At 48.4% G+C, this 22,638-nt stretch overlaps 1 protein-coding gene across 3 annotated transcripts in view; it reads left to right on the top strand.

Moving 5' to 3' along the window:
• The first annotated feature begins 1,372 nt into the window (after positions 1 to 1,372).
• The window catches only part of NTRK3 (neurotrophic receptor tyrosine kinase 3), a 180,642-nt gene continuing 159,376 nt past the window's right edge, over positions 1,373 to 22,638 (top strand). For all 3 annotated transcript variants that reach the window (XM_026856300.1, XM_026856299.1, XM_026856301.1), the window contains exons 1-3: positions 1,373 to 1,444; positions 2,777 to 2,848; positions 20,861 to 20,929. In XM_026856300.1, coding sequence (XP_026712101.1) covers positions 1,416 to 1,444; positions 2,777 to 2,848; positions 20,861 to 20,929 — 170 coding nt within the window. In that variant the 5' untranslated portion in view covers positions 1,373 to 1,415. The remainder of the gene's footprint in view (positions 1,445 to 2,776; positions 2,849 to 20,860; positions 20,930 to 22,638) is intronic.

Genomic DNA, 22,638 nt, shown 5'->3' with positions numbered 1-22,638 from the left:
GAACATGTGGAAAGCAGAGGTGACTCTTGCGGGTCTCTGCTTTTCTTGGATCTGCATGGTGAGAGCAGAGAAACATGTTTAGATTTAGTCCAGGCTTTGTATTTTTCTTCCTTGAGCTGGATGGCGTTTGGGCTAGGGTTCAAATAGGTCTGTATACTTCTGTCACGCTAATTCATCTGTTCTTATGCAAGCACAAGGCGTAGCAAGTGCTGGAGGAGGAACTTGCGGCCCCTGTGACTGTTCTGGAAGTGGTCAGAGGTCCCTCCTCTTCTTACTTACCCTCTGGACCATCACGTGGGGTCCTGAAAACTTCTTGTCTAGAATCATAGGATCATGGGATAGTTTTCAGTGTTGGCTTATCACCTCAACCCTGCATCACTTGGAAATGTTTCCCCTCTCCAGGGCCAAGTCCAAAGCCAACTATTGCATCAAGGCAGATGTGAGCGTGGGTGCACGTGTTCATAAACTTTGAAGTTGGTCTTCTTTCTCATATTGTCTAAGGGGACCAGCCAGATGTTTTCCCCCCTCTTGGTTTGCTTTTAGAGGAACACCTCCACCTGCTCCCCAGCAAAGACCCTCTTGAATATATTTGTGCTTTCTGGTGGGAGGGTGTCCAAGTTTAATCTGGGAGAAAGCCTGAATTGTCCAGGGACTGCCTGGGGGATGACTGAGCTCCTTCCCCACCATGCAGCACTGCAGCTTGTTAGCAGAGGCCAGTGGCTGCAGCCAGCTGGTCACGCTGCTGCCAGCATCTCTCCTGTGCTGCCAATAACAGGGGACCCCATTCTCTGGGGCTCTTGATCTGTCACCTTCCTCGGGCTCTAATATTTACTGAATAATGCTCCCACGGTGACAGATCTATTTCTGGTTTTGTTCTCTATAACATACCTGCCAGAGTGCCCCGGGTGACTGAGGAATTTATAATAAAGGCACAGTTTCCAAACTAAGTTTGGTGCTTTCCTGCCTGCAGAATTTCTAGCCAAGAAAGACTAGGACACTGTTTGTCCACCTCGCTAAGAGACTGGGTAAATATAGAACTACATTTTTTTTTTCCATTTAGGCCCTAAGTTTTTGTTGAGAGGTTTTATTTGCTTTTACTCCTTTTGCATGATCCTTCTCGATTGTGTCTTTATTTCACTGATATGTGCAGTGAGGTGCAGAGAAGGGCAATGAATTGGGCAAGGATGTTCACTGGTGCAGTTGCACATTCCATGTGTAAAATCACATTATTTGTCTTTTCCAAAATGTTGGGAAAACAGCGTGGGGCTGGGTGTTAGGGCATGAGAAACTCCCTCTGTGTGCCATTCCCTGCCCAGGCAGAGTAATCATCTGGTGGTGCCACAGCTGAACCTTTCCTTATTCTCCACAGACACATAGAGAACTGGAAGAACTTGCAGACGCTGAATGCTGTTGACATGGAGCTGTACACGGGACTCCAGAGGCTGTGAGTATGTCCCGTGTGTTGGGGAGGAGAACAGCATTGGGCAGCCCCTTCCAGCAAAGAGTTGTGGCTTCCCAACTTCCACAGTCTCCACACTGCGGTGTTGAGAGCCTGTTTAAGCTACTGGCTCGGCTGAATTTTGCAATGAGACTCCACAAAATGGAGATGAAGTGCTTTTTGGTCCTTGCTGGCTCTGTGAGGAGGAAGATTGCTAGCTCCTGACAGCTTTGTCAGCACACATCAGCCCTGACCTCTTCTCCCCTGCTGTTCTGGTTCTGGGCTTGTGTGTTGTTCTGACTCATTTCAGCCCCATAATGTAAAATTCCAGCTGTCTCTGCTGATCCTTCACTGCTGGGCTGTTGGTCCTCATTTAGTGCAGTCACCATCACGGTGGTACCGCATGATAAAGGAGTTGCATCTCCCTTCACGACCCTCCAAGCGCTAGGAGAGGTCAACTCTGTGTGTCATGAAGGGAAAACTGAGGTCCCTGAGATTGAAGGGACTTCCCAAGTGCATGGGAAGCCTGGCCACATGATGATGCCACCCAATCTCTTAATTTCCCCCTCTTGCATCCTCCTGGAGCCGGGAGCAATGCCTCCTGGGTGCTGCATGTGAGAGATGCACAGTGTTGCTCAGGGTTAACTGGAGACTCTGCTAATGTGTTTTGCTGGGATTTTTGTTGGGCATAACTTGCCTGCAGGCTGGAGGAGAGGTGTACATTGCTGAGAAGTCGATAACCAGACACCAGCAAGCTGCACGCACCTTGTAAGCAGGCTGGTTGCTGTTCTCATCTCACCTAAGAAAGCAGCAATGAAGTCAGGTGCACTTTTGTCTGCAGCAGATGTTAATAAACCTTGGTCATAGTGCCTGCTCCAAAACAGGGTGGGAAGAGGACTCTCCCTTCAATGTCCATAACTTCCCGTGCAAAATACACCCCTCCCTAATGATAAACAGAAAGGTTTCCTCTTGGGTTTGAGGGAGGGGCATAGTGGTGCTGGGGGTTAGGTTTGCTGTGGGGCCAGGCAGTGCTGCTCATGAAGGTGGAGGCAGAAGAGAGGAGCAGGAGATGCTCCAGACCACTGCAGCAAGCCTTGTGGATGTGGGGAGAGAGTCTTGCTCAGCAGCTGCTCTGAGCTGAGGCTTTGCTCTCACCGTATCAGATGAAGCTGAAAAGCCCAATTTCCTCTTTGTAACTCACAGAGGCTGTCCGGGGAGACATGTGCCTCTGGTGGGGGGGCACCGCAGGGCTCCTGGTACACTTCAGGTGCTGAACTCAAGGTTTTAGAGCAGTCCTCACCCGGGACTCCATTGCTGCCCTTCTGCATCTCTTTGCAGGACAATCAGGAACTCAGGACTACGAAACATCCAGCCACGCGCCTTTGCCAAGAACCCTCACCTGCGCTACATGTGAGTGCCGGCAGCTCCTGCCTCCTTTTCCCTCTACTCCCCCTGGGTCCCCAAAGTGCCTGTTGGAAGAGCAATGGGAGGGGAGGGGGATGCTGATGGGGAGAGGCTGGGAGAGATCGTAAAGGGGGGAAAAATTAAAAGTGAAGGTGCAGGGAAAGGCAGTGGGCCCTGATGCAGGACCGGGTGAGCTCCTGCAGGGCAGCTGATGGGTTTCTGTGTCTAACAACTGTCCCAGCTTCAGCTGCCGCTCTAACGAGTGCTTGCATTGTTAGCAGCCTTGCTGTGGCTGATGCACGTTTCCCTTTCTGCAGAGTTCTGGGGGTGGCCGCATGCCCCAGCACACTGCCGGAGCCTGCCCCACTCATTAGCTGTTAAACGGATACTTTTCCAGCATGAAGGGGTTGTGGCGTAGGGCTGCCAGCTCTGCTCCTAATTATGGACTTCTTAAACTGGTGTCTGCAGCGAGCCTGGCGTAGGGATGCTTTGTGCCAGAGAGACTGGAGGCCTGTTATCATGGGACATTGCATAATTGTCCAGCTGCTGGGGCATCGTTAGCCACCAGGTACAGTCTCCTGGGGAATTCCTCCATCCTTGAGGCCAAGGGCACTGATTTCTTTTCTGGATAGATAGGTATTTACTTTTCCCAAGGCGATAAAGGAAAACCTGAATTTCAGGCCAGTGTGCAAGGTGCTTGAAATATCTTGTCAAAGTGACTGTGTCTGAGATGAAACCCCTCTCAGCTCCAGTATAGATCTAAAAGGTGAAAAGGGGTTGGTGAGAGGCCCTGACCTTGGGCATGAGCTGATGGGCTGGATGGAAAGTGTGTGTATCCCTGCTTTTTGGAAACCAATGATAGCGGCTTCTTTCGTGAAAAATGGCCATAGTGCACATCTGTTTGAGTCTGCAGATGCATGCAGGCATGTTCCTGGTGGAGGGAGATAGGTGTGACCTACAGAGCAGGATAGATTTGTCTTTTGATGTCTGCTCAGAGATGATGTGAACTGAAAAACCCCAAAAGCTTCCTTTTTGGAAAACCAGTTACAGTTGCTAAGTGACGGTAAAGTACTTGCTAAATAGGAGATCTGCAGTACCAAAGGGCATGAATAGTTAAGGGCATTGTGAACAAGCATGGAGACTTTTTGAGTTTAGAGAAGTGCTACTCTGTTGTAATAAACCCTTCTTAATGCTGACCATTGGGATTTTCCTGATTTCTGCACTTTATTATTTTGACTTGTAGCATTTGTTTTCTGTAGTTGGTTGTTACTGGGTAGAGTTCTCTCAGAATACCTCTTTCAATTGATTTCCCTTTTTTTTTTTTTTGGGGGGGGGGAAGGGGATGTTGTTTGTCAATTGTGCAGTTGCTGTTTATGTATCTAGCAGATAAAATGAATAACATTTGATTCCTGATGAAATTAATTAGGATGTCGTAGGAGTTTAGAAGGCCGTGTAGGCTCGTTTTGAGGCTGAATGTGTTGTTAATGTGTACACGTGCAATTGCTGTTGCTTTTTCCAAAAGTGTTTGTTTTTGTCTTTTGAGATTACTTTTGAGATTGGGAAAAAAACCCACATCCATCTTGTGTCAAGAGTTAAGGTTGGTATGTGGTGATGAAATATGTGTTTGTTTACTTCTTGGTCCATGTAAGATTGATCATGTTCTTAACATCTTGCTTTTCTTGCCTTTTGAAGCTCGAGGCAAGTAAGTATATTATTTGGTTAGTGTTCGCCAGTGGGTTTTGATACTGTTCCTTGGAGAGTGGATGTTTGCAAGGTGGATGCTCCTCACGGCGGATGTTGGACACCTGGGGATGGAGCCCTGGTGCTTTCGGGGGACGGTGGCTCCCTTCTGCTCCCCAGAGGCTCTTGGACCACAGTGCTGCTGTTCCCTTGCAGTCCGACTGATTTTTCTGTTTGTTTTTTTTTTTTTCTTTTTTTTTTTTTCTCCCTGATGGGTGGAGCGAGGTGGCTCCCAAGGCTTTGCACAACCTGGCAAGCACCTGATGCCAGCTGGGGTCCGTCCCCTCTGTGGCCATGACACTGTGCAAGTGCATCGGTGTGTCTCCTTGGCTGCTCCGCAGCTGCTGCCTCCAGGGGAGCTTGGCTTGCTGAAGGCCTGACATTTTCTGCAGCCGCTGCACGTAGGAGCCAGGGATAAAAGGATTAATGGAAATGTCACTCTGCTGTAAGTCTTGGGCTGCTGTAACCATGTACAGTAGCTAGCAGGGGCAAGGGATACTGTCCCAATCCCCTTGTGGCAGGGCTGGCTGCAGCTGGATGGGTGCGGGGCTGGGGACCGTGGGATGGTGTGCTTAAGGCTTGTTGAGTTACTGCTGCACGTTATCGCTGCTGCTCTCTGGTTTTACTTTGCTGGCTGTTTGGATGGTTGCAGGTGGAGTGGAGTCAATAAGATGTCAAATGTGTCTAATACATGACATAGTTTTCACTGCCAGGGAAGGCTGGCACATGATGGTGGGGACCCTGGGCTGGACCTTTGCAGGGTGCTACAAGCTGAGTCTGAGCAGTGGCAGGCATTTTTCCACGTGAAGTTCGTGTACAAATTGTGAGGACTCAAGCTGTTTTTTTCCCTCTCCTTCCCCATGCGGGGTTAAATCCCAGCCTCCTGCTGAAGCTTTTTTCCCAGTGCCTTTCATCAAGGTTTCCTCCCCTCAGATGGGCCAGATAGCTCTGCCTTCTCCCAGCAACTTCTATTTCTGGCCCTTCCTCTGTGCACACGCTTGTCTTCAGACCCCAGCTGTGCAATCACAAGCAGATCACTTATCCCAGCTCTAATTGCAGAAGCTCAGGTTTGTGGGGGTTTGTTTAAGATGATGGTTCTGGATGAAGTTTGTCTTCGTTTTTTTCCCCCTTCCGCATCCCAGAGTCAGGGAAGAAAGGAGAGAAAACCATGAAGGGGGTTTTCAGCATTCAGCTGTCCAAGTGGTAGACCTCAAAGTGTTCCAAAGTGCCGCCTGGCAGGGTCATGCCTGCTCTTTAAGGTTTGAAATTAGCTGTATAAGTGTAAGGGGCTTGAGGCCAGCCTAATCAGTGGAGAAGTAGTGGGTGATGGGGAACCAGACATGTGGATCTAGAAATAGCTTTGGTTCCCTCTTCCCTCTACTTGAATGAGGAGAGTTAGGACTTCATGGCATGTCTGATCGTCGGTGCTGTGAAGCTTATCACTGCTACAGAGGCAATTGCTCCAAAATATAACAGTGGGTTTTGCAACGTGGATCTGCCTCTTCTGCTTGGAATTGGGTCGAGGCAGTTAAATCCTTCTAGCACAAGTGCTGACTGGATGTTGAATGGGTATAGATGTGGGTCCAATTGAAACTGGATATCATCCAGTGTCATTTTGTGCTCTCACTGGACAAAGTTGCATTGGTGTGTTCTTGGTCCCATTTTTGTGCAGCTTTGACAGCCTTTGGTTAATACGAGGAAGGTCCTGGAGAACACTATGCACTGGATGGGAGGGACAGCAGGTCTAGGCTGTGGAAAACAGCCCGTGCAGCCAAGATTTGTGGAAGTTAGTGTTATCAGGTGCTGCAAGTGAATGTGGAAAATGTTTGGTGTTGACAGAAAATATCCATTGGCTTGAAGTTGTACAAGAAAACTTTAGGATGATATGGTTCTAAATTTGAGACATAAAAAACCATCTGAATACATATTTACTATGTCTCTGTGTTTAGCACAGCTTACTGAGGAAAGTCTTTCATGCTCTGTCATTTTAATAACACTGGAATGCTTTGGACAGTTTATTTGAACTTGATGGAGGTTTACAAGTCATGAGAATATCAAGTTCCTACACATATCATGAAAATAGGCAGAGGAATAGTAAAGAGAGGTTGTTGTAGTGCCTTGTGGGGAAGAGTACAACATTATCACATTCCCCGTTAGGTGCTGGGAAGTCCCCAGGAGAGCTCAGCTTCACAGTGCACAGGAGAGGACAGGACTCATTACTGCTGGCCAGAGTGTCCAGCCTTTGCTGGCTGTGGGACAGTAGAGCTGTGCATTGGGAGAGTAGGTTCCCAGCAGGCTGTGCCTAGAGTTGGGCAAGTTGACATCTGTCGTGCCTGAGTCCCACTTTATTGGGAAGCAGACACTTAAGAGACTGTTATTTCCTCTAAATGCTTTCCTGGGTGGCTGCGTATTCAGTCAGCTAGTCAGGAAGCACTGCCTTGTATTTGCAGAAGGTAATTGTGCACACCTTATTTATTGTGTAGTAAAGAAAACAAATTAAGGCTGTGTAATTATAGAGACAGGCACACTTTTAAATAAGGCTCAAGTAGTCAGATTTCTATTTAGAAAATTAATAATTGCCATTTCTGTCTGCATTCAGAGGCTATTCTTAAACTGTCTTCTGGAGGTTTATACATGTTCTAAATAGTTTTGTGGGCTGGCCAAGACACAGCTCTTGTGAAAGATCTCTCTTAGTGTTGCCTGCCAGACTAAGGATGGGGTTGAAGATCAAGCTTTCTCTTCCAGTCTTCACTCAAGGGTGTTAAAGACGGAGACCCTGAAGTGCTTTGTGCTGAGTGTAACTGGGGTTTGAGTGTGGCATGGTCAGATCACCTTCTGCTCCACAGGCATTTTTATCTCTGTGATCCTGTCAGTCTTTCTCCCAAAAATGAGGATTAGGGAGGATCTGGAAGGTGCTAGCAGGAATGTGCAGGGACCTGTTTTTCCTGATGAAAGTCAGAGCTGGCTTATCTATGGGCTTGTTTTCATAGACAGAGCCAAGCTGTGTTTAATCTGGAGCCTCCCAGAACCTCCTCTGTAGGTTGTGGTGTTTTTTGAGGATGGGGTTAACTTCCGAGTCCTGGCTGGGTTCATGACAGTCGTGCAGTGTCATGTGAACTGGTACCCTGGTATTGGATGTAGTTTGTAGCTTTGGCATGGGAATTCCTAGACATGTGTTATGGTTTTAGGGTTTGATAGGAAAGAAACTGGGCTGCATTCCCCGAAAAGCGAGGTGGCCGAGGCAGCACAGGGTTGGTGAATCGTGCTCTGCCCTCTTCAGTGCTGTTTCAGGACAGCACTTCAAGCCCTACAGCAGCTGATGCCCGTGTGTTTTTGAAGAGCTGCAGGCAACCGTTTTGCAAGGCTGGCAAGGTTCACCTTCTTTGCTCATGTCTGGGAGCTTGATCGAGATCTTACACTAAATAAAGAAATAAACAAAGTAGCAGACATTGAATTATTGAAAGTATAGCACTGTTCCCTCTCGGTCATGACTTGAGGGTCATTTCCACCTGCTTTGTAGTTAATGATCTATTGCCTTGCTCTGAAAGAGCTTTTCTTCTATACAGAGCAGGGTTAAACTCTCACTTTTGCTCTCTTACTGTAACCAGTTCCAGGCCCTGGTGTCAATCTCTGCTTGATTCTGGATGTCTTATTACCTTTCCTTCTCCTTCCTGAAGACTTCTCCCTGATGATTTTGTCCTTTCATCACTGCACTACTGTCACACCCATCCTGGCAGTCTCCTCCTAACCCAAACTGTCATCTGTTAATTGCTCTTGATTTTCCGTCCATACTCTTGATCAGTGCAGCCTAACAAGTCTGTGTGTATTAGCTGGGGCACAGTAAATGACTACATGTGAGCACTTAGTTCACTGGGAGGGTGAAGTAAAATGCATTTACCTAAACCACCTTCTTGATAGTTCAATGTGATTTATTTTACATTTGCAAAGGGCTAAATAGAAACTGAATTCCTCCATGAATATAGGCAAAATAAGAAGTATGAGATATATTTAAACAGCTTTTGATTTGTATGGTGAATGTTCCTTTACTATCTCTAATCAAGCAGGCAGTTTGGATACCCTTTGATTCCCATTTGTACTTGAAGGATGTTCCTGTTCCAACTCCTTCTAGGAGCAAACATTTGTACTGCAAATTACTCAGGGAGGCATTTTCCCCTGTGTGTCTCTTCTATGGAATGCTTGGCATGCTTATAGAACAGTCACTAAAATAAACAGCAGTAACATCTCCTCTGCTCCCGTAGACTTACCTATTCTCTCCCTCATCTGCTTTGTCCCCTGGATGCCAGTGTAGCACAGGACCTTGCTGATATGCTAATCAGCAGCAGTGGTTTGACGGCATGTTTATTCCGAGTTACCACAGATAACTGATAAGCAGTTAACTGCAGCTATTCCTTTTTCTGCAGTGGCAGAGGTAGGTCTTGTGTTTTACCAGCTGTTGTGCCCAAGGCCAGAGGAGAGACCAGTTCCCTGCAGGACTGTGGCTTTTCTTCAGGCTGGGTTGAGATGATTTGACCTGCATTCAGAGAGCTGGGTAACTAATTCCTGGCTGCAGGCTGCTTCGTTTAGCTGTGGAGAGGTTTCATTGTAGTGTAATAGAAGGCAGAGTGGCAAGTTTGTGACTGCTGTACTCCAGCAGGACCTGAGAAAGAAAGTTTCCAACTCAAGCACTGTGCACCTTGTGGCAAGACTTGTCCTGCCTCAGTTCCCTGTCTGAAAACCTGGAATTAATAACATCTGTTTTCTCAGCTTTTATTTGGTCTATTTGCAGCATAATGCCTTGTATGGTTTCTAGTGAAACCTGGACTTGAATTGTGGGATGCTGTTGCAATGTAAGATGAGGTATAATAAGGCTAACACAAATATTTGTTGCCTGCTCAGTTTCTTACATTATGCCTATCACTCTGGTACCTGGGCTCTCAGGATTTTGATGTGGCTTTGTCTCTCCTTTCTTCCTTTGAAATGCTGCTGAGATGTTCTTTCCAGCTGCCTTTTGTGCCTATAAGACTTATTTCCCTTTCTAAAGTTTGATCGATTGTCTTCCAGCAGACGTGTGAAATGGGCAAAGGTGTGGTTTTTCACACCCCCTCTTTAAAAAAGGCAGTGGACAATGTTTGGGATGTTTAGAATGAGGCTGTTCCTACCTGAGGGTGTGTGTTTATGTGTCTTATTACAAGCCTTGTTTCAGGATTGGGGTAAAATGCGAATTTTTAGAAAAGTTCGGTGGTTTGGGGGGCTCATCCTCTGTGGCATGGTCCTTGCTGTGCAAAAGTGGCCTGATGGATGTCTTGTTGTGAGCTTCCCTTCAAAGAGAGGCCAAACGTTCCTCTTGGATGTGATACTGAAGATGAGGTGTAGTTGCGTCTTAGTTAAACCTCACCAGGTCTCTGAGATCACCAGCAGCATAGAATGAATTGATTTCTGGAGATTTGGGCATGACGAGGATTGGATCTTGTTCCTAGGCTTCTGAGGTCACTGCAGCATGGAGGTACTCCAGAAACAGCCTCTGGCTGTCCCTTTTACTTGCTCCCCAAATCCTGTGGCTCAGCTGATTAGATGTGGTGCAAGGCATATCTTCCCTGCCTATGCCAGCGTGACAGGTGCTGCACAGGGAGAATGACCCTCCCTAGGAAGGACCTGAGGACATGAAAACCTGCTTGAAATCTTCTAGGGGAGGGAGTTGAACAATCATGGCAGGATGAGTGAAAGTTAAGTGACTGCACAAGTTATCTCACCTGAGATTTTTCTTTCCATGATGCTGGTTTGTTAACAGTATGATTGCTGGGCTGATTTTTCCCTTTTTAATGTACAGGCAGTAAGCACTAGGGCAGAAAAATAGAAACATTAAAATCATATGTTATTTGAGCAATAAGATATGACTGGGCATGAATGATGGGACATTAATTCATGATGGTGTGCGACTAGGCAAGAATTTTAATGTCTTAAGTTAGGCAGTCATGTGTTTTATTGGAATGATAAAATTTTATTAGAAAACTGGATGAGGGGGCGGAGTTTCCCACCAACCCCCCTCCCCTCATTTGTATTTGTGAAGGGATGAACCGTGAATTATGGCACCTGCAGGAGACGTGGGATATTTACATGGCTGCCGTAAGAGCCAGAGGTTTGTCTTCCCCAGGAGCTGGGGGTCACCGTGGCTGTAGACTTGTTAGTGACTGAGGATGAGCATGGTTCGTGTCCGCTGCCCTCCGGCATGCTGCGAGGTGATTTCCAGGGGATCCTCCCCGGGCAGCTCTGCCGGTGTCCCCGCGGGCCGCGCTTCAGCACCACGGACAGGGCCCGGGGGCCGCCCGCCGGCAGGTGAGCGGCCCGGCCCCCGCCCGCCTCTCCGCCCCCCGCTCTTCTCTGGCTCTTCTCTGCCTCCACATGGGCTCTCCTGCTTCAAATCAGCTCTGACCTCTCTGCCTGCAGCCTAGGAGCATCCCCGTGCACCCTGCCCGCGGCGCTGGCCCTGCTGTCTAGCCTCACCCAGGCCTCCCGGCCCTCCCTGTCTCTCTGCCGCAGCCTGGCCTCTGACCCATCCTCTCTGCCTGCGCTGAATCCTGCTGGATCCCATACCTCTTGCCCAGCCCCAACCTGCAGCTTGGCCTCCTTGCATGCAGCGCTTGCCTCCTTTGCGCTTCTCTTGGAACAAACTCATTCCCCTTCCAGCCCCGGGGCAGGGAGTGGAGCCGTGGTTGTGGGTGTGAGCTGGATCAAGCCATCGGGTGTGAGCCCGCCTGAAGGGTGGCTGGCCAGTCTGGTTTCACTGCCAGTGGTGCCTTTAGTCTTCCATCTCTCCTGCTATGAAGCCCATCCACCAAGATGCAATACAAACTTCCCGAACTGCAGTGGCTCCTGGCACTGGCTTTGTTCCACGTTGTGAATGGAGTCATCTTGCAGCACAGCTACCCGCGTGCTGTCTGTGGGTTTCTCACATGAGTAGTTCTCTAGGAGATCTGCCATCCAACCTGACTGCAACCGCAACCCGTGGGCTTTGGCTAAATGTTTGTTGTATCCAGTTGTGCGTGTTGATAATTGTGGGTAATTTGCTGTCTCAGAATAATGAAAGAATGCCTGCTGCAGTCTGAAGCACTCGGTGCTTCATAGTGATTAGTCTTTTCATTTGAAAATATTCCTCACATTGGCCAATATTTGAAGATAAAAGGTGAGTGAAAGATACTTGTCCTTTTTAAGTACATCATATATTGAGAAGAACAGGAAAAATGTAACTGCCATGTCCAGACATTCTTGTAGCTTTTGACGGAGCTAATTGTCAAAGACAAAACATGTTGCTGCTTCTGGTTGGCTATAAGCAAGAAGGCTTTGCCGGACTTTGCTGGTATTAAGTCACCAACAGTTCCTTGTCCCACTCAGCCAAGTGTGGCTGGGGCTGTGATGAGGCGCATCATACCACAGCTCAGGTGTAGCTATGGGCAGGTCTCTACTCAGAGCACTACTTCTCCCTGTGTGCTCAGCTGCCACAAACAGGAGCATTTCTGACCAAAAGATTATGCCTATGCTCAGGTGTACTCCGGGCATCTGCTGCCTCCCTGCTCCCCATCCCCACCCCACGGGCCCCTGGAGGGAACCAGCAGCCTGGTGTGAGGCAGCTCCCTGCTTGATGCTGTCTGTCTCCTAGGCTGAGTGTTTTTCTTGCTGCTTGATGAGGTGTAGCTGGAGCACATCAGCCTCACCTCCCGCTGTGGGCAGGAGCCTCTGCACAGCATGGGAGGTGGCAGCTGCCGTCTCCACTGGCTGACAGCGTGGCCCCTTCGGTCCCCCACTCCCAACGTATGAACCTTCCTGTGCCAGCCCACTGCCCCTGCATGCTCCCCAGCTCTGGTCCCTCGTGGTGTCCAGCAGCTGCTCCCAGGCTCCCTATGCTGTGGGTGCAGGTAGCTCTGCTCTGCGCCGAGGTGGGGCAAGTGCTGTAGGCTAATGGCAAGCTTTCTTTTCATTAGCTGGTGTAAACACAGCTCCTTGGCAGCAGTCTGCTTTTCTGAGCTCAGAAAGACCATTTTTCCTTTTATCTATAATTTAGTGAAGTGTCAAGCCACAGAAGTTTTAACAATAATAAGCAGCAGAGGAAATGTATTTATTCACTGCAAAGGTGGGCTTCATTCTGGAGCTGTGTTAGTTTGGGGGCTTTTTTTTACCCTTTCCTCACAAGAAATGTTGATTGCTCATGCAGCCTCTCTTCCAGTGTGTTCAAGCAACCTTCCCAGTAAAGCTCACCACTGCAGTTCCTACTTGGTTCAGTGGCTTTCCAGCCCCTCTCCCACACAGGACCTGTGGGCCAAGAGAACTGGGAAAGGAAAGCAAGGAGAATATAGTGAGGTGGGAGTATTCATGCACTTGGTGAGGTATAATGGGAGAAAAGGGAGTCATGAGTTCCCCGTCTTTCACTTTATCCTGTTGTTGTACATCACTTACATCTGCTTCCCAGACCAGCCTCTGTGGTGGATTTGACTGCTGAGAAAAGGCAGGGAAGGGCTTTTTGGGGATTATGTGTAGTGCTTGCCTTCTGTCAGCCTACGAAGCTGACAGTGTTGACTGGAGATCAAAAGTCGATCCATGTCATATGGAAGGACCAGGCCGCCCTTCCTGAGGTGAAGGAAGGCAGAGAGTAGATCTCAGGGCTGGTCAAAGATGAGCAGGGGATGGGATGTGGCTATGGGAGGGACAGGGACACATCTGGAGATAGAGGGTTGCAAGAAAGGATTGGAATAAGGACTCATTAGGAAAGAAGGTTGAAATGGAGCAGAAGGGGGATGGGTGTAGAAAAGGTGATGGGGAAAATGTTTCTGGAGAGGAAAGGGAGGGTTTACTGGGGTAGGGAAGAAGCATGTGTGTGTGGGAGCTCTGCAGGGGGAAGCAAGTGTGAGGGATAAATTGGTTTGCTAGCAAAGACTTGGGAACTGTGCCTCTGAATTAACCAGAACCTTCCTCTCCCCCTTCAATGTGGCTTTGGAGGCAATATTAGAATCTTCCTAATTATTTTTCTTGGACGAGTTTTGCGATCCTGATGATATTAATTATTCTTAAAGGTCAACAGCACTCACTTGAATCCCCTTCTGTTCTATCATGTAATCAGTTAATTAATTGGAAACCATTTAGCAGTGTCTGCCGAGAGCTTAGCCTGCCTTATGCCCTGTTGTTTTGCTATTGCTGGGAGATATATATATGTGTGTGTATATATATATTCATATTTGTACCCCTTCCTTCTTTCAGAGGCTCTGCAGAGAGCTCAGTAGTGTCCCAGCCCACTGCAGCCTCTGGCGCCCCTTCCCAAGGCTGGCAAATTTGGGTTCAGGCCCTGCTGTTATTTTTCTCTTCACTAAGCCCCTGCAAGAGCAGGGTTTGAGATTATTCAGGGCTCATTGATTTCTGGGCATCCAAGTAGGTGGGGATTTTTTTTTAATATAAGTTTAATGCAAGAGCCCTCTAACAGCTGAGAGCACAGCTCTAGTTCAGGAGGAACCAAGGAGGACCAAACTCTTTCCCAGTGCATCTGTGCTCAGTGTGTTGAAGTTGAGGCTCTCGTGTGGACCTTGTCCAGCTCTCCCAGTGCCTGCCTGTGCGTTTGGGGTGACCTCCCAGCTGCAGCGGTACCTCCTGAGTGCCTGTCCTTGCTGCTTCCCTGTACTCAAGGGGGAGGAGGTGGGAAACACGTGGGAGCCTGGGAGGGCATGTGTTTGGGATCTGTTGTCACCAGGTACTTGGAGATGCTGGGAAATGCCCTCTGGGGACAGCTCTTCTTCCCACGCTGTCTCGAGCTGTGCCTCACCGCAGCACAGACCTCTTCACTTGCAGAGTGGTTGAGTTTGCTCTGGGTCCACTGGAAACCTGTGGGTAGGAGGCATTCCCCAGTCGTTCTCTATTCCTAGCTCAAAGAAACATGCAATTTGAAGGAAACAGGCAGGATAAACCCAACCCCTTGCTGGAGCTGTCAGCTGGCAACCCTTGTTCTCAATCGGCACACATCTCCAGTATTATTTTTATGTGCTGAAGCAGGAGAAAAGCCCAAGATACAGTTACATTTCAGGCCTAATGGATTTAAAATTACTACAGTTCAGGAGAGAAGAGATGGGGTGGGGACAGTGCAACTCTGAGGACATCTCAGCTGCAGGAGGGCAGCTGTGGGGAAGGGCTTTTGCCTGTTGCAGGTGGATTTTTCTTTTCCATAGCAGAAGACTAGCATGTTCCGTGGATGTTGCTAGACTCTGCCCTGCAGGGAAGCTGGCAGGAAAAGGGAAAGCAACTGCAGGGCTGACCCAGCTTTTAACCTTTTCTCCAGTCCTCTGAGAGTCCAGATGTCTTTGGAGAAGAGCAATGGAAGTTGCATACAACGAGGACAGACGAGTGTAGTCCAGAGGGCCAGATCCCTGCATCTGATCTGCCTCAAAGCATAGGGGACAATATTATCCACATCTGTTGATAACTTCCCATCTGTACCATGTGCTGAACCAAAAATGAGCAACAATAAGCTCTGAGGGGTGATTTGTCTCTGAACAAAGCTTCATGCAGCTGGGAGACGCCTCAGAAGAGATGACTTAGAGGGTGTGGAAACATCATGGGGTTGGAGATGGCCTTTAAAATGGCCTTTAAAGTGTTTTGGGATGGGCTGGGATGGAGGCAGCAGCAGGAGATGTCTTGCTGCGTTGGCAGAGGCAGTGGGAGGAGAGGCGTGGGGCAGATGTGCTGCTGGCGCCAGCCCTGGGATCCCTGTGACAGAGGCGTGGTGCTTTACGCCCTCCCACTTGCTCTACAACTTCTGTTTTTTAATGCTATTGTTTAAAGAACAATGAAGGAGACCAGCCCCTTCCACCTCCTTCATCCCTGTTTCAGTGATGGGATTTCACAAATCAAGGTCGTGTAACTAGGAAGTACAGAGGGCTGGGGGTTCCCTCTCCGGCATCACACCTCCAGGGCTAGAGTGGGTGTGCACGTGGAGTGGCAGGGTCTCTTCTTGTGTGTCACTGATGATGGTATCTTGCTCTCCTCTGATTCAGGTTGCTTTCAGTTTGGGAAATTATTGCAAATTCTGGCTCTAGCCCTAGAACAAGAAATAATCTGGGGGGGAGCGAGATGACAGTGTGGTGGGACATGCTGTGTGACATAGGACAGTACCTGTGGATATGGGAAAGGAGTGAATTAACACTGTCCAGACTCACAAAGGAAGACTGAATCTCAGAGGCTGTGTTTAGGGTCAGCGAAGACCTAGGTGTTGCTAAGGCGTTGCTTGAGGAGTAGAACTGGATTGTAGGTAACACCAGACCACAGCTGGAGGACCTCTGTAAACTGCCTTACTCCTCCATAGCACCAATACACATGTCCTGGTGTATTGTCCTGGACAAGAAGCAGAAATGGGGGAACTGCTGGCAGCTATGAAATCTCAGGCTGACCAATTTAATACACCATGTCCTGTTCTGCTAACTCTGCTTTCTGGGCGTACAAGCCTGGCACGCGCTTGGCATCGCCTGGTGCTTTTGCAGGCTCTATCTCAAGCGCGTCCTGCTGGGGCTTTGTGCTGAGCTATCGGAGATTTCAATTGAGTCTAATATTTGCAGAGCCTGATTTGTGAGGAGGCCTGTTCTGCCACCGCTTCTGGGACTTGCTGGGGTAATTTTAGCACGTTCATTAAGGAAGGACAGTACATTTTTTTCCCTTAATGAGCAAAGCTGCTTACTAAACAGAAAAATGAGGGAAGGGGAAGGGGAGGGCAGGGCGGGCAATGGGGAGTGTAACATTGCTTTTAGAGGTCACTGAAGTTATCTGGCAGGGACAAGCAAGCCCCAGAATGACTTTCCAGCATTTCTCTGGTTCAAACCCAAAGCTTTAGCAGCTTACTTGCTGCAGAAATGAAGCCTGGATGGAGCTACTCCTACAGCAGCATATAAGACTGCTGACATTTTCCTCTCCTGTGTCCACCAGCACCTGGCCAAGGCTGGTGTGAGCTGTGAAATGATGGGAAGCACCCGTTGTGCCCAGAGCGCAGGGGATATCAAGGGAGTCCCACGTGGTGCCACTGACATATCCAAACACTGGGGACCGCAGCTGAGGATGTGCCTCTCGCCTCTCATTTCTGCCAGGCAGTTCCTTGTGCTCCCTCAGTCCCAGCTGCTCTGCACAGTTAATCCCCTCCCTATCAGGATTTTCAGAGTGGCACCATGTTATTAAAACGTGTGAAAAAACTTCTCCCATGCAGAAGTAAATGTGTCAGGTTGGAAACAAGGGTGAGTAGAGGATGGAGATGCGTGGAGGAAGGACTGGTGCAGAGGGTCCCTCCCCAGCAGTGTTTCTGCCATTGCATTGAGCTGAACTGCATAATATAGCTTACAGTTTAATTACAGGGGCTCCTGCTTGTTGGTGTCATTAATGAGGCAACTGGCTTAATTTAGCTGAATAAAAATGGCTTTAATAGTGGAAATACTTTTGGCTGCTGGGTAACTGAAGGAAAAGAAAACACGCTGTCTCCTCTTGCACTGAAGTCCACTTGTTCTGGGCTGCACAGATCCAAATTCCTATTTTTGTCCCACGCCCACCCATCCCTTTTTAAACACAGGAGCTTGTTCAGCAGATGTACCCCATGGCCTCATCTGTCACTCATATGCTGGGACAAACCGGCAATGGTCACCTCCCCTCCCCTGCCAGTCACCAGCAAGGTCCCTGCAGTGCCTGTGGGCGGTGTGAGAGTGTGTGCAGGACACAGCATGTCCCCTCCTGAAACGTGGGTGGGTGGATGGATAGATGGATGGATGGAGAGAGCAAGAACTGGGACTTTACTGTTACTCAGTGGTAACATCCTGCTTTTGATGTGTATGTGGGGCTGCTGGTGGAGATACGGCATGGCGTGATGAGCCACCTGCAAAGCAGGAGGCTTAGGAGCATGGCTGCTGTGGCGGGAGGAGAGCAGAGTGCTGTTGAGCTTGAGTCATGAGTGGGTTGGGTGTCTGCTGCCCTGGACATGGTCCAGGTGAGCTCCATCCAACCTCTGATCCCTATCCAGCTCCTTTGAAACCTGCTCCAGAGGCAAAAAGGACCCTGGAAGCTATTTCTAAAGACTGTCTCCATGTAAAATAGCATCTTGTGAGTGATGGAGAAAATGCCCTGTGGCAGTGAGGCAGTTTGAATATGTTCCAGGAGTGCTGATGGCAGGTCTGTCCTGAGAGACACAGGCTCCTGTTTGCCACCGAGAAATATGCAGGGAAGGCATTTTGCTTCCCCCCCCCTGTATTTCCTCGATGTGTGATGTGCTGTATTTTATTACAGGTGGAGCTGATGCATAGGCTGTTATAAAGGTTGTCTGGCATACTCCGCTACAGGACTGCTTCCACTTTCCTATAACTCTGCCAGATTTTAATTGCTCAGGCTGAAGTTTTCTGTGTTGGATGTCTGCTGCTGGCTGAATTTTTTTTTTTTTTGATTATTTCTTTCTAGTTTCAAATAAAAGCCTGCTCAAATGTTTGAGGCGGTGGAAGGGAGGGGGGAGAATGGGTTGCTTTGTTCAAGCAGGAAAAATACTGGTGATACTCCTGTTAAAGAGCATCTGTACCCTCCTTTTGTAGAGGGAAAGAAACTTTGTCAAAAGGCAGATTTTGTCTGAAAGATGTGATTTTGCTCTAGGACATCTCCTTACATAGGCAGAATGGCTTTTGATCCCGTTGGAGAGGAGAAATTTTGTAAAGAATGTTTGGGAGCAGACAGGGGAGACGAGGAGTGGCAGCTCTTTTTGGAAAACTAGGGTTGGGATGGGAGGATGTAAAAGTGAGGAAGGTCATAGGAAATTTGGGCATGGATAAGGAAGTTGGAGTTGAGAAGTATTTAGGAGTGGCTGGAGAGCAGTGGGGTAGTGTGATTCAGCCTTCTAGGGAGAAGTGTCCAGGTTCAGGGAAAGGAAATCGGTTGGGGAGGAGAGACCTGGCAGTGCCCAGCCACAGACACACGAGCGTGTGGGTTCTGGTCAGTGCAAACAACAGGGATTTGGAGGTGACAACAGACTTTCAGCCTTGGAAACAGCAGTGCAAAGGCAGAATGGGCAGCTGGAGCTGGGAGAGCACTAGTCTTGGCTGGGAGGGCCTTGATTTTCCTCGGTCCTCCCCATTTATGCTCTACAAAATAACAAGAAACAATTCAGACAGCTGAGGTTTGAGCATGGGGGGACCTTGTGAGCGCCAAACAGGAGTTACATAGCGCCAGAGCTCAGAGCTTCACCCGTGGAGCTGTAATTGAATCTCCTCATGTGCACGTACTGCGATACCGTCTCTAATTACACAATCACACGCAGTCTTTCCTGGGAAACCTGCCCCATCTGGTGTGCGGGATGGATCTAGTCTGGGGAGAAATCAGTGCTGTGTGCAGGGAGGTTTCTCCATAGGAGCTCTCTGTCTTGCAGCAGAACTCAGCAGATGTACCCTTTGAATGTGGAGACCCACTCCTGGCATCTCTGACCTTTGGAGTTGTTATGACCAAAGTGGTGTATTTCTAACTGTGTTTATGTGTACAGTCCCTTTCCGTTTCTGTGCTGAGATCAGGGACCCCCCGCTCAGTTTCACCTGCTATTTTTGCCACCTTTCTAAACTTTATTGGAGGCTGGAAGCAGTTTGTCTACAGCCGTAAGAATTGTGGCGTCTTAGTCATGTGAAATGAGGTACCTGTGGTTTGCCATGGTTTCCGCAGCAGGATAGTCTGATGTGAAGCTGAGCCAGAATTTAATGATGCAGCACTGTGCCATCGTGGTGTTTGGCCTTATTCTTCTGCCAGGCTTGTGGAGAGCCTTTGGGACAATGGTTTGCTGTCTGAGCTACAGAGGATTCCCCACTCCTAGTTGCAGAGTTTTGGGCTTTGCAGCACTGCGTGGTAGCAGGTGGGACGGGATCAGAGTTGCTTTTCCTTGTTGGTCCCTGGGCTGTGCCCTCTCTCTGTTTGCCCAACGTGTGTCTGCCATTCTGCAACCTGGTGTAAAGGGACAAATGAATTTCTCATCCCAAATCCTTGTGCATCAGACCTGCACTGGCAGGAGACATTCCAGGATTTGTCTTGTTGGTTTTAGCATGTTTCTGCAAATCAAGTGGGGATTGTGGGCTGAGCCCGGCACGTCTGTTCTGCCCGCTGTCACCTCTGTGCCACCCGTACCTTGCCCTGTACCTCCTGTCTGGTCAGCTAAGAGTTCAGTGAACCTTCAGGTGGTTCACGCCTCTGGCCCTTCATCACTTCCCAGTGAGCAGGGCTGAGGCAGGAGGGCATCCGCAGCCTGGCACAGAGCTGCCCTGCCTGCCTGCAGCCCGCCCAGGCAGCTCACAATGGGGAGAGAGCTGGTGGGGACAGATTCAGCAAAGGGTGGGAGGCAGCACCTCCTGTGTTTTCTGGAGATCAGTGTAGGTATGAGAGGATTTAGGCTTCTGTTAAGACTTGTTAAGACTTGTGACCACCCATCTCTCTGTTCACCCCATGTGCTGGTCCCTCAGTCGGTGGCTCTTGGGCTGGTCAAACATCCCCAAGAAGGCTGCCCACTACAGAGAGCATTTCATTTCCATCTTCTCATGCTATTAGAAACTCAGAGCTTTTCTTTTTCTACTCACTCTGCCCCCAACACATTTCTTTCTCTTGTTTTTAGTACTTTGGTTTCTTTTACACTCTTTCATCCTCTCTGGCTTTCAGCTGAAGAGGCAATGTCTGCTGGGTTGCAAAGCTCTCCCAGGTAGATGAAATTTATGTTTTTGCGAGTTTGGGCAGATGGAGAGAGGGATGGGGAGCTGTTGGCTGCTGTAGCAGCTGTACCCCTGGGTGCAAACAACACACAGCCATACCAGGACACTTTGAGCGCACAGCTAATACAGATCATATGATAACACCTTGGGTAATCATCATGCTGTCGTCTGAACCTGGCTGTTACTATTTTAAACATGAGGTTTGTACGTAATATTTTGTTCAGGTTATGAAATTAAACTTGTTCTTTCTGCTTACAATTGGTCGAGCTCCAGATTCATGGACAAGAATCAGACATACCTTGCTCTCTTTGGATGTTTTTTCTTATTGCAGGAGGGTATAAAGCATTTTCCCATTTGGAAAAAAAAAAAAAAAATATAAGCTTCCATTTGGGTTTGTCCTCATTAAAATATCTCATTATGAAGTCTAAACTTGGGTCCTAAATGGCTTGACAGCCTCCCCGTCAATGAGTTCTGCAGAGGTGGTAGGGCCACGTGCAGGAGGAATTATTTACTGTGACTTCTTTTTTTTTTTTTTTCTCTTGTTAATTTTCAGAGACCTCTCTGGGAACCGGCTCACCACTCTGTCATGGCAACTCTTCCAGACCCTGCGGCTCTTTGAACTGTAAGTCCCACCCTGGAGGTATTTTCTGGGAGAAGAGGGGAGGCTGAGAGGAGAAATTATTTCCAAATAGAGCTATTTTGAAGCCTGTGAATAATTACCTAAAACTCCAGTGGGCAGCACCATCGTTGTGAGGGTTTCCTGGGTACGGGAGCACCAGAGCAGAACTGCTTCTCTTTTAACTTCACAGCAGCTGGCTAATTAATGTTGGGATGATGAACAAGTCATGCTTGGGGTAGTAAATGGTTGGCTAACTCTGGGAACACATTAGAAATACTTACTAGGCCAGATTTTGAGAAAATCTTTTCAAATACTTGATCCTCATCTATTGCATGGTGGGGCTAACTGTTTTTCTGTAGCTGATTGACATGCTTTAGAAGACACCTCTGCTTTTTAGGTGAATGACTCCCTTCCTTTCTAGCAATCCAGGCACCTCCCAGCTCCTATGTGGGAGATGAGATAGTGTCTCTCCTGGGGCACTGGTGGCCTTCAGCCTGCTGAATTATTGATAGAGCGCTCAGTGCTGTGCTTGAAGAATAAGTGGACACGAAATCAATGGAGCGTTGCCCTGATGACCTGTTTTGTTGAATTTTAGAAATAGTTGTTTGGTGGGTATAAAAAAATATATATATGTAGGATTTGTCCCAGAGGATCCTGGGAAGCTCCATTCATCCTCACCGATGATCAATAGAGCTGTAAGCTAGAAGTGACTTATGAAAGAATAAAGACAGTCTTTCAAGTGGGAGTAAGTGTGTTATCACCGGTGTTACTGCAGTGTATTTTATTTCTGTCAAATTGTTAAATGAAAAATACTAATAGTGATATTAGAAAATAGAGAAACGCCCTTCTGATGGGAAATCTGGCTTGCAGAGTTAAAATGCTGAATTTGGAATTTGTCTCCTCACTGATTACAGCTCTAAATATTTTTCAAGCCTGGCTCAGGTTTCAAGTTTAATAGCATGAGTCATTTGTATTCTTAGACCTTTACTTATTGTCATTGCACCGTCTGGCAAAACTCAGATTGATGGTTGTTACCCAAGAGAGACCCAAGAGTGGAGGAGCAAATGGGTCTGCAGTCATGAGCTAGAGGCACTGGCAGGGCCTGGGGTAACGGTGAGCCTGCAGATTAATGGGAATACTTCAAATGGGGCTCACTTTTATGTGACTTTGTTTCATTTGGTCATATTTTGTTTCTTCAGGCATGTCCCAGGTCTGCCAGCCCAAATCAGGCTCAAAAGACCAGTACCAAGCACAAAGGGAATTAAGATGCTGCTGTTTGGGCAGCAAAATGTACTTGTCCCTATCTGATGAAGAATAAATCTGTGTTGTCCTGCCATGGTGATCCTGGCAGGGAAGCTGGTGTGCTTGGGGTGGCTTTGGTTGGTGTCAGCAGAGTCACTTGGGGCCAGCGCTCTGCAGCCTGGCAAACAGGAGGAAGATGAATTGTTTGGCAGCAGTTGGAGTTGTGCTCAGAGATAACAAGCACTGACTGATGAAAGAAGTAATGTAGGTAGAAATATGGGAGATTGCAGGGCTGGTTGGTGGGAAGAGGTGATGGGGTGGGAAAGCAGCACTGACGTGATGTGTGGTGTCTACGGTGTCTTGTGGGGAGGCTTGGCATCACCTGGGGTTCGAGACTTGGCCAGGCCTCTCCTGCCACTGTGCTGCACAAGGGGTCTTAGCAAACCACCTCCTGGCATCAACTCCAGTGA

The sequence above is a fragment of the Athene cunicularia genome, assembly GCF_003259725.1.
Source record: "Athene cunicularia isolate RWA chromosome 10 unlocalized genomic scaffold, athCun1 chr10_part1, whole genome shotgun sequence".
Classification (NCBI taxonomy): domain Eukaryota; kingdom Metazoa; phylum Chordata; class Aves; order Strigiformes; family Strigidae; genus Athene; species Athene cunicularia.
Note: the sequence above shows the minus strand (reverse complement) of the source record. Positions and strands in the feature narration are given on the sequence as shown.